General features: G+C 44.3%; 1 protein-coding gene across 3 annotated transcripts in view; it reads right to left on the bottom strand.

Annotated features, from left to right (window-relative positions):
• LOC138796001 (adhesion G protein-coupled receptor F5-like) overlaps positions 1–16,072 on the bottom strand; it is a 154,077-nt gene that overhangs the window by 68,998 nt on the left and 69,007 nt on the right. The window contains exon 1 of one of the 3 annotated variants that reach the window (XM_069975834.1): positions 15,938–16,066. The exons of the other annotated variants lie outside the window; for them this stretch is intronic. Within the exon in view, the coding sequence (XP_069831935.1) occupies positions 15,938–16,048 (111 nt within the window). The 5' untranslated portion in view covers positions 16,049–16,066. Of the gene's footprint in view, positions 1–15,937; positions 16,067–16,072 lie in introns of those variants that run through there. 3 annotated transcript variants of the gene reach the window in all.

Below are 16,072 nucleotides of genomic sequence, written 5' to 3'. Positions count from 1 at the left end.
TCAGTCTATCTATCTATCTATCTATCTATTCCCATTGCTAGTATTATAACTGTAGAGATTCTATACATTATATGTTAAATACTGTGGAGGCGGTTTATCAGACCTTGCATAGAGGATCGGTGGATCAGTCGCCCACTGCAACCGATTCCAGCTTCTCAGAGGGATTTTTGGAAAATGAAAGCTGTAATGTGATTGGTTGCTATACGCACAGTGCAGATATCACCTATCCAGGGGGCGAAATACAGATACTAAGGGTATAGGAGGATTATACCTTACACAGTGCAGATATCACCTACCCTTGGGGCAATATACAGATACTGAGGGTATAGGAGGATTATACCATACATTGTACAGATATCACCTACCCTTGGGGCAATATACAGATACTGAGGGTATAGGAGGATTATACTATACACAGTGCAGATATCACCTATTCTGGGAGCAATATACAGATACTGAGGGTATAGGAGGGCTATACCATACACAGTGTAGATATCACCTATCTTGGGGGTAATATATACAGATACTGAGGGTATAGGAGGATTATACCATACACAGTGCAGATATCACCTATTCTGCAGGTAATATACAGATACTTAGGGTATAGGAGGGTTATACCATACACAGTGCAGATATCACCTATCTTGGGGGCAATATACAGATACTGAGGGTATAGGAGGAATATACCATACACCGTACAGATATCACCTATTCTGGGGGTAATGTACAGATACTATGGGTATAGGAGGGTTATACTGTACACAGTGCAGATATCAGCTATTCTGCGGGTAATATACAGATACTGAGGGTATAGGAGGGTTATACCATACACAGTGCAGATATCACCTATCTTGGGGGTAATATATACAGATACTGAGGGTATAGGAGGATTATACCATACATTGTACAGATATCACCTACCCTGGGGGCAATATACAGATACTGAGGGTATAGGAGGATTATACCATACACAGTGCAGATATTACCTACCCTGGGGGCAATATACAGATACTGAGGGTATAGGAGGATTATACCATACACTGTGCAGATATCAGCTATCCAGGGGGCAAAATACAGATACTGAGGGTATAGGAGGATTATATTATACACAGTGCAGATATCACCTACCCTGAGGGCAATATATAGATACTAAGGGTATAGGCATACCTCCCAACCGTCCCGGATTCCGCGGGACAGTCCCGTTTTCGGGGTTCTGTCCCACGGTCCCGGAACGGCCCCCCGTATCCCGCATTATATGTGGCCCCAGCGAAAAAAAACAATAAACCAGTAACTCACCTGTCCGCCGGTCCCAGCAGCTCCTCTCCCGGGAGAGCGCGCACTCCCGTCATCCTCCAGGGCGGGCAGCGGGGTATACAGACACTGACTGTACCGGAAGTGATTCATGATAGAGGCTGCTGGTCACTTCCGGCACAGTCAGTGTCTGTATACCCCGCTGCCCGCCCCGGAGGATGACGGGAGTGCGCGCTCTGCCGGGAGAGGAGCTGCTGGGACCGGCGGACAAGTGAGTTACTGGTTTATTGTTTTTTCCGCTGGGGCCACAAAAATGGGGGGTATTGGCTACTCTGTGGGCACTATATGGGGATTGGCTACTATGTGGGGCATATATGGGGGGCATTGGCTACTATGGGGGGCATTGGCTACTATGTGGGGCATATTTGGGGGCATTGGCTACTATGTGGGGCATATATGGGGGATTGGCTACTATGTGGGGCATATATGGGGGATTGGCTACTATATGGGGCACTATATGGGGGATTGGCTACTATGTGGGGCATATATGGGGGCATTGGCTACTATGTGGGGCATATATGGGGGCATTGGCTACTATGTGGGGCATATATGGGGGCATTGGCTACTATGTGGGGCATATATGGGGGATTGGCTACTATATGGGGCACTATATGGGGGATTGGCTACTATGTGGGGCATATATGGGGGCATTGGCTACTATGTGGGCACTATGGGGGTTTGGCTACTATGTGGGGCACTCTATGGGGGATTGGATAATAAGTGGGGCACTATATGGGGGTTTGGCTACTATGTGGGGCACTATATGGGGATTGGCTACTATGTGGGTCAGTATATGAGGGGATTGGATACTATGTGGGGCACTATATGGGGGGATTGGCTACTATGTGGGGCACTATATGAGGGGATTGGATACTATGTGGGCACTATATGGGGGGATTGGCTACTATGTGGGGCACTATGTGGGGGATTGGATTCTATGTGGGGCACTATGTGGGGGATTGGATACTATGTTGGTCACTATATGGGGCATTGGATACTATGTGGGGCACTATAATGGGGGATTGGATACTATATAGGGCATTTTTGGCGGGTTTGGATACTGTATAGGGCACTATTCAGTCAGCAGCATGTGGTGACTGTAGGGGAGTGGCTATGGAGGGTTGCTATGGGGGCGTGGCTATGGGGACCACGGCGCACATGTCCCTCTTTGCTCTTTGCAAAAGTTGGGAGGTATGGATATAGGAGAATTATACCTTACACAGTGCAGATATCACCTACCCTGGGGGCAGTATACAGATACTCCGTTACTGAGGGTATAGTAGGATTATACCGTTCACAGTGCAGATATCACCTATCTTGGAGGGAAATACAAATACTGAGGGTATAGGAGGATTATACCATACACAGTGTAGATATCACCTACCGTGGGGGTAATATACAGATACTGAGGGTATAGGAGGATTATACCATACACAGTGCAGATATTACCTATCTTGGGGGCAAAATACAGATACCCCAGTGCTAAGGGTATATAGGAGGATTTTACAGTACACAGTGCAATCCTATGCAAACTGCAGTGTATATGGATTTGGTGCTATTGCATAATGTGACTCTGGAGTTTCCCTTCAAGGCAGGGATAGGGAACATTCAGTCTTCCAGCTGCTGCAAAACTCCAATTCCCATCATGCCTGGACAGCCAAAGCTCTCTGAAAGCATTGTACTAGAATAAGGTCTCCTTCACACAACCGTATGCAGCTCTGCAATGTGCGGTCCGCGATGGTGGATTATGCTCTCCGTTCAGATCGTGCATTAAGTTTACAGAGCCCGAGAAAAATCGACAGAATTCCCTGTCTGTCGTCTGTTTAAATTCTTTGAGTAGAGAGCAGCAGAAGTGGAGGTGCGTGAGCTGTCCCATTGAAACAGACAGCATACGGACCATAAATGTAGCTGGAAAAATTGCTGTTATGAATCACTATTATACATCGCTGCTTTTTTTTTTTTTTTTACAGTTAAAGTGTACCTGTAATGAAAAATAAAAGCCCCAGCAAATATATAGTTAACATATTTATCATATATAGCTTACATAATCTATGTTGTCCAGTATGATTTTTTATGATCTTCACTGGGCCAACTGACATCACTTCACTTCCTGCATTTGGTCTTTTTTTGCTGTTACCAAAGACCAAATTGCTTTAGGGCCTTATTACACGGATCGTTAATAGGACAAATCTGGCCCATTCCGCCGATTATTGCTCCGAGTAATAGAGACAACAATCAGCCGATGACAACGATCATTGACTGATCCTGTCTATAGGTCCAGACCTAAAATCATTGGCCACTGACCACACTACATGTAATAGTGATGCGCGGCTGACGATTGAATACCACCTCTCCATGGTCCTGTTCTTCTCCTGCCCTCTAATTGCTTCCTGGAGTGAAAGCAGAGGACAGGAGAAGGCTGGGAGTGTGGAGAGGTGAGGTATTACAGTTTAGGGCAAGTGCTGCAGGGACATCGCTAACAATGTCCATGCAGTCCTTGCTAAACGATTAGCAAGCCGTCTAGTAGGCTCAGTTTGGTGCTTGTTTACATTATTTATCGGACCGTCATCGGCCTGTCTAATAAGACCCTCAGTGATGAAGCCTCAACTGCGATTTTCCAGTAAGTGAGACACCTATGGTAGTTGCTGAGTGTACAGCATTATAGTTCATATACAAAACAGGCAAAAAAAATAAGTGAAGTTAATTGCAAAGATGCCGTACATCACCTCCCCCTGCTGATATACTATTATATATTGGGAACAAAAGTGCTGATTAAAATACTGCAGCCAAAAAGCTGTGTGTGAACATAACATAGGGGGGCATTGTAAGGCACCAGAATACATACAGCTGTACTGGTGTACAGAAGTCACAATTTTCTGAACATGTTTTAAAGCGAATGTATCATCAGGTACATTGCTTTGAGTTTTTCACCTTAACATAGGGGGGGATGCTGGTGACACTGTCTTTTTTTGAACTGCCGGCCGGTTCCTGTGCTTGGTGCTTGTCTATTCCCGAGCTGGTGAATTGGGGCTGTGCATTGGGCAGTGGTTCAAAAAAATGGACTGCGCCTCCTAGGTCCCCGCGCCAGCCAAAGTGATGCATCTGATGGTACATTCGTTTTAAGCACTTTTTTTTGCCACAATCGCTTTTTTTTTAATGTACGCCATCTAATACCTGGCATAGGATTCTATGTCTGATGCCAAATGTGTTATGATGCACGCACCTCTTATATAAATGAGCAACATTTTATACCATCACACTTGAAATGCCAGTCCTAATGAATTCCTATGAGTATACTATATGGCGGTATATGGGCACTATGTAGCACTAAGCAGGCACTATATATCACTTTAGTGCCATTAAGTGTGGGAGCAATATATACAGTTTTGCTTCCCAGTTTTCTGGTGGAAAAAAATATTTGCAAACTCATCATTTAATGAAACAATTTAACTTTTTTAGAATTTTGTCCCACATCTGTGGGACTTAGCTGGAGGGAGTGTGACACATTTACCGCCATCAGTACGAGTCATTCCAGAAACCTATGCATACATAGATTGCAACTCAGGACATTCAAATGCGCATCAGATGTATTATGAGGCCTGCATCATACTCCGTGAGTGTTCCCTTAAAAGGGAATCAGCCACCAGGAAATGTCCTGGCAGCATGGGATGGAACGGGAGGAGCTGAGCAGATTGATATATAGCTTTGTGGGTAACGATTCAGTATAAATTGTATTATTTCCATTTGAACCTCTGAGTTTAGGAGTCTAGTGGGCGGTCCTAGTTAGTAGTATTGAACCGAGTAGCCAAACTGTTCGGGTTCTGCAACGTTTTCTGAACCCGAACGTTCAGCATTTGACTCCCCTATGGTTGTTTCCTTGTTTTCCAGGACTTCCTGGGGCTGCATCAAACTTCTGCAGCCAGGGGAGTCAAATGCTAAGCGTTTGGGTTCAGACAATGTTGCCGAATACTAGTGATGAGCGAATAGTGAGATATTCGAATATTCGATATTCGTACGAATATCCCGCGAATATTAGATCGAATATTCGATCCCATTAAAGTCTATGGGAACAAGTATTCGATTAGTGAAAAACATCTATTTGACCATTTGGAGGGTGAAACCGGAAGCTGGGGGATTTGAACGCGTATCGAATATTTATCGAATATTCGTGGATTCGTGGATATTCGATCGAACACTATTCGCTCATCACTAGCGAATACAAACAGTTCATAGTTCGGCCTCTACGCTGAACACTGGTAGTTAAGTGTCCTATGGCCCCCAAGGTGTCAGGACCCAATAGTATTTGATCATTCTGCAGTCCCTATAGTTGCCTTGTTGCTATTTTCTTAATGTTTAATAAAGTTTTAAATCTTATAATCAGTCAATCGATACAGAAAAGCCGGAAACTTTTTTTTATTTTGCTGAGGGGGGATTTTCTGTGATGGGAAAACTGGTTGAACTGGATATCACAGTAGATACTAATACTGCCGCACTACAACAGGTTGTAAACTGTAAATCAGCTATGACTGGGATTTTCCCACAATAATAACATGATGGCAAGATAAGTGATCAGCATCTGACCAGTGGAGGCCCGACTGCGGGGAATCCCACCAAAGATAAGAACGGGGTCCAGAGTGCCTGTGTTTAAATAAGGAGGGGGCAGACGATGTTGGCCAGAGCATTCCCCCCTGTCCAGCTGTGAAGTAGATGCCATAATTTAACAAAGTACGAGATAGCATTGTGTCTATAGCCGCACAACCCTAAAAGGTCCCAAGTTATTTTAGCTAGCCTTACAGATGCACTGGGTGAGCAAGGTGCTATGTGAGCAAAAAAGAACAAAACAGCAGCAGCCGCACAGCAACCACGGAACCCTAAGCACTGAACATGTTGAACTTTGCTGGGGCTGATTTATACAGTACACTATTATAGATTACATGTAGGGGAAGGAGTTACCGATGCCCAGGCTTTCTCTCCTGCCCACCATCCCAACACAGGGGAAGGGGTGTAGGGGAAAGCATTGCTGTGACTATGGGGGAAGGGGTGTAGGTGAAGGCACTCCTGTGAATATGGGGGGCGTTGTAGATGAAGACACTGCTGGGACTATGGGGGGAGGGGTGTAGGTGAAGGCACTGCTGTGACTACAGGGGGTGTAGGTGAAGGTACTCCTGTGACTACGGGGGGCGTTGTAGATGAAGGTACTGCTGTGACTACAGGGGGGTGTAGGTGAAGGCACTGCTGTGACTACAGGGGGGTGTAGGTGAAGGCACTGCTGTGACTACAGAGGGGTGTAGGTGAAGGCACGGCTGTGACCACAGGGGGTGTAGGTGAAGGTACTGCTGTGACTACAGGGGGTGTAGGTGAAGGCACTGCTGTGACTACAGGGGGGTGTAGGTGAAGGTACTGCTGTGACCACAGGGGGGTGTAGGTGAAGGTACTGCTGTGACTACAGGGGGGTGTAGTAGGTGAAGGCACTGCTGTGACTACAGGGGGTGTAGGTGAAGGTACTGCTGTGACCACAGGGGGGTGTAGGTGAAGGCACTGCTGTGACTACAGGGGGTGTAGGTGAAGGCACTGCTGTGACTACAGGGGGTGTAGGTGAAGGCACTGCTGTTACTACAGGGGGGTGTAGGTGAAGGCACTGCTGTTACTACAGGGGGGTGTAGGTGAAGGCAGTGCTGTGACTACAGGGGGGTGTAGTAGGTGAAGGCACTGCTGTGACTACAGGGGGTGTAGGTGAAGGTACTGCTGTGACTACAGGGGGGTGTAGGTGAAGGTACTGCTGTGACTACAGGGGGGTGTAGGTGAAGGCACTGCTGTGACTACAGGGGGGTGTAGGTGAAGGCACTGCTGTGACTACAGGGGGGTGTAGGTGAAGGCAGTGCTGTGACTACAGGGGGTGTAGGTGAAGGCATGGCTGTGACTGCTAGCGAAGCAGGAGATGATGATGTCCCCATGACAACACTGAACTCAACAGATGTCACAGCAAGAAGTGCTGCCATGAGATCACAGCACCCTCAGGAACCAATGTATTTGTGAAAATTCTATGTTTTTCCATGTTACACTCACAGAGGTGTAGGAAGCTGAGGTATGAGGTGCTCTTTGATGGGGCCCTCACACCGGCAAACTGCTTTAGCTGTCTCCGTGCTGTCACTTCATACACAGTCTGTCAACACTGGGAAACGTCCAAGGTGGGACTTGGATCTGACCCACACAATACCCTGACATAGTTACATAACAATAGGCTGGGAGCAGTGCGGCCTGGATCTGGTCACACCCTGCCCATAGCCCAAGGTCCTCACTGGAGTCTTTTATATTAATATGAAAAGGCTTCTTGTAGCTTTTTGTTACACAGACCCAGAGGGGGACACATCGCTTCCTTTACTTGTCTGTTCTGGAAAAACAAGAAGTCAATTCTGGGAAGTTGTCTAATCCAGGAGATATACGGCCACTACATACGACCGAACACGGCTGCCTGGTGACAAGGCATTGTATAATCTGCCTCTGATCCCCTGACTGTAAGGGCCCTATTCCACCGGACAATTATCGTTTAGATTATCGTTAAATTGTTCGAATCTAAACGATAATCGTTCGGTTGAAATGTAGTTAACGATTAACGACGAACGAGAAATCGTTGATTGCTTTATCAGACCTGGATCTATTTTTATCGTTGCTCGTTCGCAAATCCTTCACATTGAATAAGACATTGTTCGGTCGTTTGCAATAGATACGAACGCAATAGCGAATAAATAGTGAAGAAAAACGATCGCAATTACGATCATAAGTAACGATTATCGTTCCATGGAAATGAGTGAACATTTTCAGGTCTTTCGCAATAGCGGTCGTTTGAGATCGTTAATCGTTAACGATTATGCAAACGATAATCGTCCGGTGTAATAGGGCCCTAAGGGACGGTATCACCACATACTTCCAGCCAGATTACAAAACCTGTTCTTCTTTTTTAATCCATTTGTATTTGTAATTGATTTTGCACATTGTCATGGGGGCTGCCATCTTGCCTGAGCTGTTTTAACAGCATTTAGAGACATGCTTTACAGCAATTTCAATAGACATGACCTGTCCCAAAGAGATTAATGTGAAATATTACTGAGCATACTCTGTGACCTTTGAAGTGGTCATTCCACAGGGAGTTTCTATTGTCTTCAATTGATGCTATCTATCTACCGGTGTCACCTGTTGCTGCAATACTGTACTGTACACATCACTTTACAGCAGCCTCCTCCTTATCATCAAAGACAGAACAGGAAGTCTTAGCTTAATTTTAAAGGGGTTTGGTGGGGAGAAGACATCTAAAGCCTTCTGCTCCTTGGAGCTTAAATGTATTCTCCCCCCACCCCTTCCCTTGAGATGTCATGATCATCTAAGTTGGGCTGTTGCACTGTGCAGCAATTCGACATTGTGTGCAGGTGTAGATTTGCATGCAAGTGATGTAACTTAGCCCTGCCCCCCAAACCACAGAAGGCTGACCGTATTTTCCCACGTATAGGATGACCTTGACTTTTAAGAAGATTTTCAGGGGTTCAAAAGTCGTCTAATACGCGGGAAAATGTTAACCTCTGCCTGACCGCAGCTAGGTGGGCCCTGCTGCAGCCAGGCAGGGGTTAACCCAAGCAGGAGGTGGCGGTGCTGGGAGTCCAGGAGAGCCTGCAGGGTAGTCCCCCGCACCCCCGCCCCACAAACGCCAATTTTTTGGGGGTTAAAAATCCGTCTTATGCGCCGGAAAATACAGTACTTCCAACCCCTTTAAACCTAGTGGTGCGAATGAAAATTGCAAGAGCTCAGGATTTTTTTTATAAAGCAGACTAGGGATGTCAAACCTCCAGCTGTTATAAAACTACAATACCCATCATGCCTGGACGGCCAAAGCTTTAGCTGGGAATTGTAGTTGTGGAACAGCTGGGGGGCCGCCAACTTGACCCCCGTGGGTCAACAATAAACACGATATTGGAAAGTTTCCCAAATAAATACCTGTATAAAGTTACAAAGGATAAAATCACAGTCATGTATGCACAATAATTTACAAAAAAAAAAGGAGATGCAATGGAATTATAGAGTATCACAGTAAAACATCCATATAATGAGCAAAAAGATTAAAGACATCAAAACAATTCCACTATTTCTTTATTTTGGCAATGGACACTCTGATTTCTGGGCGGCCCATCTGATGTATTTAACGCAGCTTAGAACACATGTTATTCAGACAGTTGACAAAGGTGCAAGGACGAAACTCATCATGTTATCATGTGTTGTGCTTTCAGTCATACAATAAAATTTCTGCACTGCTGCAAATTTAGTAAATGTCGGGATTTCCTACTAGACATAGAAGTAGTTATATTATATAGGGGACAGTAGTATAGTAGTTAGATTCTTGTATATAGGGGGCAGTATTATAGTAGTTATAGTCTTGTAGATAGGAGCAGTATTATAGTAGTTATATTCTTGTAGATAGGAGCAGTATTATAGTAGTTATATTCTTGTATATAGGAGGCAGTATTATAGTAGTTATTTTCTTATACATAGGGTGCAGTATTATAGTAGTTATATTCTTGTATATAGGGGGCAGTATTATAGTAGTTATTTTCTTGTATATAGGAGCAGTATTATAGTAGTTATATTCTTGTATATGGGGTAGTATTATAGTAGTTATAGTCTTGTATATAGGAGCAGTATTATAGTAGTTATAGTCTTGTACATAGGAGGCAGTATTATAGTAGTTATATTCTTGTATATAGGGAGCAGTATTATAGTAGTTATATTCTTGTATATAGGAGCACTATTATAGTAGTTATATTCTTGTATATAGGAGGCAGTATTATAGTAGTTATATTCCTGTATATAGGAGCAGTATTATAGTAGTTATATATTGTATATAGGAGCAGTATTATAGTAGTTATATTCTTGTATATAGGAGCAGTATTATAGTAGTTATATTCTTGTATATAGGAGCTGTATTATAGTAGTTATATTCTTGTATGTAGGAGCAGTATTATAGTATATTCTCGTATATAGGAGCAGTATTATAGTAGTTATATTCTTGTATGTAGGAGCAGTATTATAGTATATTCTCGTATATAGGAGCAGTATTATAGTAATTAATACTGGACACATCTGCACCTACCTCCTCTCCCCGCTCCCGTGGAATAAATAAAGACAGCAAGCTGAAAACTACTGGTGAGTGCTACTACGTGCTTCTCCTACACACATATGTATGTCTCCATTCCGTAGCCTGCACCCCTGTACAGCAGTCTTAACTCCACGGAAGGATCAGAACTGAGTTTATCAAAAGACTTCCTCCATGCGGGTCACTACATCTCATCATAGCATTATAGTAGTTATATTCTTGTACATAGGAGGCAGTATTATTTTGCAACACCAGTCATTTAATGGCTGAAAATGAGGAAATATGTTGATGTACCTTCCCCCACTCTCAGAGCAGCTCATAGCAATTGTTTTCCATTGAAGTTGATACTTATAGTTAGTACAATTACCTTTGTAATAGAATAATTTGTAACCAGAGAAATCACTTGCAGTATTTGCTCTAGTTGAGTGGGGAAAACCAGTTTTCAAAGAAGACTGAAAAAAGTCAGTGTGCGTTGACCTTGAAGTGTTACTTTCCCTTCTAAAATATTTAACATGTTACATAGATGATGTCACATGTCAAAAGTTTTGGTGGGTTTTAGTCCCAAAGCTGAGGCCCCCACAGACCTTTAAAGAGAGCTAGGTTACTGGCTCAGTGATAGGAAGTAGAGGGTGGGTATAAATGGCATTCTTATTGTCTTATTGTCAGTGGTGGGGTACCACAGGGGGCAGTATTTGAAGAGTCACTGGTAAGAGGTCTAACTGGCTGCACAGCCGATATGTCTGGCCTTGAGCTAAATTTTAATACCAACCACAACCTCAGGACAGGGGTGGCGCTGCTTTTGCAAGAAAGTAGCTGTGGTTTTCTAATCCTGGATAACCCCTTTAAATTTAATATCTACCCTATTTTCTATTTAGGATTCTTCATCAACAGCGAAAGGGATTCTTTATCGTAATAGCATTGAGACTATGGAAGCAGAGGAAGGTGCCATGGTGAACGCATGGTGGATACATGCCTGGAGTGTAATAATATTACAGGTTATAGCTATATTTCGGGAATTCTTCTAATTTACAGAAGGATTTTTTTTTTGTACTTCCTCTGGATCAACATTGTAGAATAATAGGCTGAACTGGAAAGTTACTATATATATATTAGTTTAAAAGCCCTAAGGGCTCGTTCACACCGAGCAAAAGCAGCTGAATTTCTGCGCTGAATCAGCGCTGAAATTTCAGCCGTTAAAATAGGTGCATAGCTAATTTCCATTGTGTTCAATGGAAATTCTGCTCTGCAGTTCACACGGTGGAATTTCCGCACTGAACGTTCCACGGCTAATCCGCTGTCCGCCAGAAGAATGAACATGTTCAATCTTCCGCTAGCGGAAGCCTATACAAATCAATGGGGCTCTGATTTTCTGTTTCAGCGCGGAATACGTGCGTATTCATCGCGGAATACAAGCGGAAATTACGCGCTGAATCAGCGTGGCAATGGGAAAAAAAGGGGGGGAGGAGGATTCTAGTATATATTCTGGTATAGTCTAGTTTACTCGCCAAATACTCGCTGAATTCCAGCGCTGAATGCATGCGGATTCAGCGCGGATTCCTCGATTATTCCGCGCTGAATTTGTCAAGAGCTGATTACGAGCTGAACACTTTCCTAGCAGAATATGCAGGGATTCTGCTTACATTCTGCTTATATTCTGCTCGGAATTCAGCGTCAGTTGATTTCAGGTGGAAATATTTCCTCGCGTAATCCGCCCCTTTTGCTCTGTGTGAACGTAGCCTTATGCTCTGTAGTTCTGGGACATGAAATTACTTTGTACTTCCACAACATTTCTTTCTTTTATTTATTTTTATATTGTTTTTGTGAATGGGGTTAGATTAGACTAAGGTTAATTTATATAAGCGTTACTTTGACATTCCTGTCTTCACTTACTGTAAGTTTGAAGAATCACTTTCCCGACAGGAAACAACCAACAAGTTGCTGTTGACAGATCTGTTATTCTTATCATCTTATCGTCTCTGTTCTTTCACTGCTTCATTAACGCTTTGGTACCCCGCACCCTCGACTACCCACAGTCTCCCTGTAGCATTATAACCGACCATTTTGTATGATCATAATATGCATAAAACCTTAATAGGATCTGACCTGCTGCTAATCAATATTATTATTATTATTATTATTATTATTATTATTATTATTATTATTAGATCCGTCATCAGCAGTCCGTCTGCTTGTTGGTGGTTTCCAGGCAGTCAATCCAAAGTAGTTTTTTTTTTATTATTTAAAAAAAAAAAAAAGAAAGAAAGAAATATAATACAATGATAGTGTTTCACTTTATTATGTGTTTCCTCGAGTCCTGGCGGCTTTGTTCTGATAGTTGATGTGGTAACAATTAATCTATGACATGTGATAATAAACATAAAGGTGAGCCTATTAGTCACACACAGGGATGACTCACTAAAGAGAAGGAGATTAATCCGTCTGCTATGGGTGATGTAACTTTTATCATTTAGAGGGGAGATTTGTTGGGTTATTAACCTTTTTTTTTTAATTTTTATATTTTTATAATTTACTGTAAGGTACAGAGGTCTTATTCCTTTCCCGTATTCCATCTTACAATGAATTTCAGTCATGATTGTCAAGCCCTCCTATTTTGGTAAACTTTTTTTTTTTCATTGTGCATCAAAAAGTAGAATTAAAAAAAAAAATCATTACAAAAATGTTATCATTTCGATGGACATAATAAAGATATCATATATATTCAGTTTAAATGAGCTGCAGTAAACTCCTCCTGGGCCAGAACAGAGGCTTCTACTCTGGTGACCACAGCGTCCTCTGCAGGACAACTAAGGGACTGGACAGAACTCCTCCTGGTGATAACAGAGGAAGGGGTAGCCCAGATACTTAGTATTAATAGAGTATGATAAAGTATGAGGTACACGTCTGAGGACAAATAGATCTGTAACATGGACAGTGGATATTGTAAGAAAGTTGCCCTCGAACTATTGCAAAACTAGCATGATGGGAATTGTAGTTTTGTAGGTGGCAAGCAAAGTGCTGCAGGCCTAGGGCACAGAAGCTTTAGGTTTCGCCTCATTGACACCCTGCCCTGCTGCCAGAATAATCCTTGTTTTTAGGCATAATACCAGCCCCTGGAGAAAGGCAGACCCCAGGAGAAAGCCAGAACCCATGAGAAAGCCAGAACCCATGAGAAAGCCAGAACCCAGGAAAAAGGCAGAACCCAGGAAAAAGGCAGAACCCAGGAGAAAGGAAGACCCCAGGAGAAAGGCAGACCCCAGGACCCCAGGAGAAAGGCAGACCCCAGGACCCCAGGAGAAAGGTAGACCCCAGGAGAAAGGTAGACCCGAGGACCCCAGGAGAAAGGCAGACCCCAGGAAAAAGGCAGAACCCAGGAAAAAGGCAGACCCCAGGAGAAAGGCAGACTCCAGGAGAAAGGCAGACCCCAGGAGAAAGCCAGAACCCAGGAAAAAGGCAGAACCCAGGAGAAAGGCAGACCCCAGGAAAAAGGCAGAACCCAGGAAAAAGGCAGACCCCAGGAGAAAGGCAGACTCCAGGAGAAAGGCAGACCCCAAGAGAAAGCCAGAACCCATGAGAAAGCCAGAACCCAGGAAAAAGGCAGAACCCAGGAGAAAGGCAGACCCCAGGACCCCAGGAGAAAGGCAGACCCCAGGACCCCAGGAGAAAGGTAGACCCCAGGAGAAAGGTAGACCCCAGGAGAAAGGTAGACCCGAGGACCCCAGGAGAAAGGCAGACCCCATGAAAAAGGCAGAACCCAGGAAAAAGGCAGACCCGAGGAGAAAGGTAGACCTGAGGACCCAAGGAGAAAGGCAGACCCCAGGAAAAAGGCAGACCCCAGGAAAAAGGCAAAACCCAGGAAAAAGGCAGACCCCAGGAGAAAGCCAGACCCCAGGAGAAAGGCAGACCTCAGGAAAAAGGCAGACCCCAGGAGAAAAGTAGACCCCAGGAGAAAGGCAGACCCTAGGACCCCAGGAGAAAGGTAGACCCCAGGAGAAAGGCTGACCCCAGGACCCCAGAGAAAAGCAGACCTGAAGACCCTAGGAGAAAGGCAGACCCCAGGACCCCAGGAGAAAGGCAGACCTGAGGACCCCAGGAGAAAGGCAGACCCCAGGAGAAAGGCAGAACTCAGGAGAAAGGCAGACCCCAGGACCCCAGAGAAAGGCAGACCTGAAGACCCTAGGAGAAAGGCAGACCCCAGGACCCCAGGAGAAAAGCAGACCTGAGGACCCCAGGAGAAAGGAAGACCCCAGGACCCCAGGAGAAAGGCAGAACTCAGGACAAAGGCAGACCCCAGGACCCCAGGAGAAAGGCAGACCCCAGGAGAAAGGCAGACCCCAGGAGAAAGGTAGACTCCAGGAAAAAGGCAGACCCCAGGAACCCAGGAGAAAGGCAGAACCCAGGATAAAGGCAGACCCCAGGAGAAAGGCAGACGCCAGGACTGGTACCATCAGTTTGGGGTGGGTGGGGTCCAGTACAGATTTGCCATAAGCTTTATGGGGTTTGGGGGTAGTTTCCTTTCAGCAATTTATCTAATTGATATGGCCTATAGATGTTTGCGTTCCGCATCCCTGACTGGATTCTTCTCAGCATTTCTCCTAGAACTGGTCGTTCTCCTCCCCCGTGTGTCCCCGGCTCCGTACATAATATTTTTTACGCATTACTTCCTTGACAGCAAATGAAAGGATTAATGGTGGTAAGAAAGTCTACATATTTTTTAACACCTGATACCACCTGAGGGGTCTTTTTCAAACATTTTTCTACTAGTAATTCTCCCAATCCGGAATTTTTGTTACCTTGCATCCACCTTATTAATAACATTGGATACACGGTTATGCTGTAGGTCAGTGTTTCTCAACTCCAGTCATCAGGTATCCCCAACAGGTCATGTTTTGAGGTTTTCCTTAGTATTTCACAGGTGATATTACTATAGTCAGAGCATCAGGTATTCTCTATATTGGTGATACCCAAATCATGGCCTGATGGGGGGACTTGAGGACTGGAGTTAAGAAACACTGCAGTAGATGACTCCATACTTACACTCAAACTTCTCTACCCCACTCGCCTGTCAGCCAATCCTGATGTGAAATACTTAAAGGGCATCTGCAGGTCCTGTGGCTTCTATCTATTATTTAACACTAGAACTCTTACATCTTAATAGGAGCATGGCATCTTTCGTGTAAATACAGCTCCTACCGGGTTAGAGAAAGGCAGGCAAGAAAACTGACCCTCCCACAGACAGATGAAAACATTCTTACTTAAATGGTAAATAAACTTATAAGATACCTTATCAGAGAAAAATGTCTCTATCTACTCTTATTGAGCTAATTTCCTCTGCACCTCTGCCAAACTTTCATTTACTAATATAAACATAAAAAACAGCTCAATTCTGTCCTGTGTTAGCTCACTGAGAGATCAGCTTACATGCTGCCAATACAAGTTTATAGGAGGGGAAAAGGATTGGAAGGAGATAATGGAGGTAATGGATCCTACCCCAGGGCTTGTACACTGTTGTGGGCGTTCACCACTGCTCTTTAATGCCCTCCATCCTGCTGCCTCTTCTCGGGGTGTGTACAGAGACATAGAAGCACAGGATCCCTTCATATGTGTGTGCAGTGTATGGCAACC

This window comes from Dendropsophus ebraccatus, chromosome 6 (genome assembly GCF_027789765.1).
Source record: "Dendropsophus ebraccatus isolate aDenEbr1 chromosome 6, aDenEbr1.pat, whole genome shotgun sequence".
Classification (NCBI taxonomy): Eukaryota; Metazoa; Chordata; class Amphibia; order Anura; family Hylidae; genus Dendropsophus; species Dendropsophus ebraccatus.
The sequence above is the reverse complement of the archived record's forward strand: the minus strand, read 5'-3'. Positions and strand labels throughout refer to the sequence as shown.